General features: G+C 31.6%; 1 protein-coding gene across 1 annotated transcript; it reads right to left on the bottom strand.

Moving 5' to 3' along the window:
• Positions 1 to 323: 323 nt before the first annotated feature.
• On the bottom strand, positions 324 to 2,693 carry LOC121217235 (receptor kinase-like protein Xa21). The gene is made up of 5 exons (XM_041092760.1): positions 1,941 to 2,693; positions 1,668 to 1,688; positions 1,468 to 1,573; positions 945 to 1,091; positions 324 to 466 (listed from the first exon to the last, which is right to left on the bottom strand). Exons 1-5 carry the CDS (start codon positions 2,691 to 2,693, stop codon positions 324 to 326), a joined length of 1,170 nt encoding a protein of 389 aa, XP_040948694.1.
• Between the last annotated feature and the right edge of the window lie 413 nt (positions 2,694 to 3,106).

Below are 3,106 nucleotides of genomic sequence, written 5' to 3' on the forward strand. Positions count from 1 at the left end.
TATTAAGTAAAAATGAAATTGTTAACACTAAATCAATTTTTAGATTTTGTATAGATGATTTAGTGATGATAAAAACATTATTAACACTATTTTTTAATTAACAAAAAATTAGTGATATATTTAAATTATATTTATCATTTATTATTTTTAATAATATTTTTTAATTATATGAAGTAAAATTATATTGTATACTAAATATGGTACATATACTCTAATTATAACTTGAAATTTTATTATATAAATTAATATAAATTTGAATAACAAAATAAAAAAAAAACTAATTAGAATAATTTTAAAAAACATTATTTAAAAGTAGTTAAAAATCACGTGCAACAGGTGAGATCAATGGTCTTTAGAGAAGAAATGTTGAAGATCAAAGTTGGAATCTGGCCTATAAGGCCTTTAATTGCTTTAATATTAAGCAGTTCCAAACCAAGAAGATTACCGATTTCCTCAGGAATTTGACCTGCACACATGGTCGAAAAATCAATGTGTCAAACTACCTATTTTGTTAGCATAAGTCAAAGAGGTTTTCTTTTCTATTCTACATAATTTGCAGATGTTAGATTTTAATATTTTTAAGCATATTTGTTTTCATCAAATTAACTATTTTGAACTATTTTGCCTTGAATGAAATAAAATGCTCTTACTTTTGTTATCTATTACTAATCAAACTCTTTTATAAAAAAAATACTTTAAACTAAAGAAACCAAGAAAATTCAATACCTTCTAGGTTATTCAACCCCAAATATAATTCTTTGAGTCGTGTCGGATTTCCAATACTTCTTGGAATGATCCCCATCAATTGATTATAGGAAAATGACAAAATTTTAAGGTTGTTGCATTTGCTTATACTTGACGGAATGTTACCATATAATTCATTCCGACTCAAGTAAAGCCCTTCAAGCTTGGAAAGATGTGACACATATCATTAGGCAAGCTACCTGATAGGCTATTGTTGGAGAGATCAATGGCCTTCAGAGAAGAAATGTTGAAGATCGAAGTTGGAATCTGACCTGTAAGGCCTTTAATTGCTTTAATATTAAGCAGTTCCAAACCAAGAAGATTACCGATTTCCTCAAGAATTTGACCTGCACACATGGTCGAAAAATCAATGTGTCAAACTACCTATTTTGTTAGCATAAGTCAAAGAGGTTTTCTTTTCTGTTCTATAGTAATTTGGTGATGTTAGATTTTAATATAATTCAGCACATGTTTTTCATCAAATGAAATAAAAAGTTTTTCCTTTTGTTATCTATTACAAATCAAGCTCTTTTATTAAAAAAAATACTTTAAATTCAAGAAATCAAGGAAATTAATTACCTTCTAAATTATTAAACCCCAAATATAATTCCTGGAGTCGTGTTAGATTTCCAATACTTCTTGGAATGATCCCCATAAATTGATTATGGGGCAACAACAAATTTTTAAGGATGTTTCATTTGCCTATGCTTGACGGAATGTTACCAGATAACTCATTGCTATGCAAGTGAAGCCCTTCAAGCTCGGGAAGATGTTGACACATATCATTAGGCAAACTACCTAATAGGCTATTCCTGGAGAGAGCAATAGTCTTGAGAGAAAAATGTTGAAGATCGAAGTCGGAATCTGATCTGTAAGGCCTTTAATTGCTTGAATATTAAGCATTTCCAAACTAAAAAGATTACCGATTTCTTCAGGAATTTGACCTGCAGACATAGTCGAAACATCAAGGTGTTAAATTTCCTATTTTGTTAGTGTAAATCAAAGAGGCTTTTTATTTTTTTTCGTTATGAAATAATATGGATATGTTCGATTCTAATCATATTTAAGTATATATTAGTTCTTGAAAGAATGAGTTCTTATTTTTGGTATTTATATTGCAAATATATTTTTTTTAAATTTAAAAGAAGGGAGGGGGCAAATGTGTTTAAACTAAAGACATCAAGGAAAAGGCATACCAAGTATAATTGTTTAAGTTGTGTCAAATTCCCAATGCTTTTTGGAATGATCCCACTAAATTGATTAATAGACAATTCCAAAATTTGAAGGTTGCAGCATTTGTCTATACTTGATGGAATAGAACTTGATAATTCATTTCTACTCAAGTAAAGCTCTTTCAGCTTGGGAAGATGGACACACAAATCATCGGGCAAGCCACCAGAAAGACTATTATCACAAAAATGAATCCTTTTCAAAGAAGAAATGTTAAAGATGGAAGATGGAACCTGGCCAGATAATTGATTGAATCCCAAGTTCAAGATCTCTAGATTGGACAAGTTGACAAGTGTTTGAGGGATCGTGCCTGTGAAGTTATTATTTCTCATTTCCAACCTTTGAACTCTGTGCAAGTTCCCAAGCCATGGTGGAATTTCCCCATTAAGACGGTTGTAGCTTAATCGAATGATCCTCAAACGATGCAATTGGCCTAATTCTTTAGCCAGATGGCCGTAGAAATTGTTGTTGCTCAAGTCGATAGAAAATAGAAATGAAAGATTTCCAAGGTGTGGAGGGATAGTACCCCTAAGATTCATGTTTGTAAGATTAATCAAAGCTACAACTCTTTCATGGATGATGCCACAAGAAACACCAACCCACTTACAGACAGAGGTAGAGTTCGTCCAATTGTTTGCCAACACATTTTGAGGATCGACAATGCGATCTTTAAACTCAAAGAGTGCAAACTGATCGGAGTTGAGATTCCGGACTGTCATAGCCAAGGAAACAATAGAACATTGTATGAATAAAAGTGAAAGAAGATGAAAGCAAGTGTTGTAGTTCATGATGGCAAGACGAAATAAGCCAGGAAAAGGGAAGTTGAATTGATGAAGAAATAGCCAGCTAACATGCTTAAATAGGCTTCAACCCTTGCACACTTCTCATACATAAAGTTCGCTGCCATTACAACAAGAAAACTCATATCTCCATTCATACCTATCCATACTTTATTTGACTAACTTTTCCCTAACAAGTGTTCAGTAAGGAGATAAATCAGTTTGGAGCTATTCACCGGCTTCTCCAATCTTGGTTTCAAACTCCTAACCCATCAATTCACTTTAATTGAAACGATATACACGAGTCTTTCGGCTTATATTTTTAATTTAATTTTTGTTACTTTTCATAATAT

Source organism: Gossypium hirsutum, chromosome D05, assembly GCF_007990345.1.
Source record: "Gossypium hirsutum isolate 1008001.06 chromosome D05, Gossypium_hirsutum_v2.1, whole genome shotgun sequence".
Lineage (NCBI taxonomy): Eukaryota > Viridiplantae > Streptophyta > Magnoliopsida > Malvales > Malvaceae > Gossypium > Gossypium hirsutum.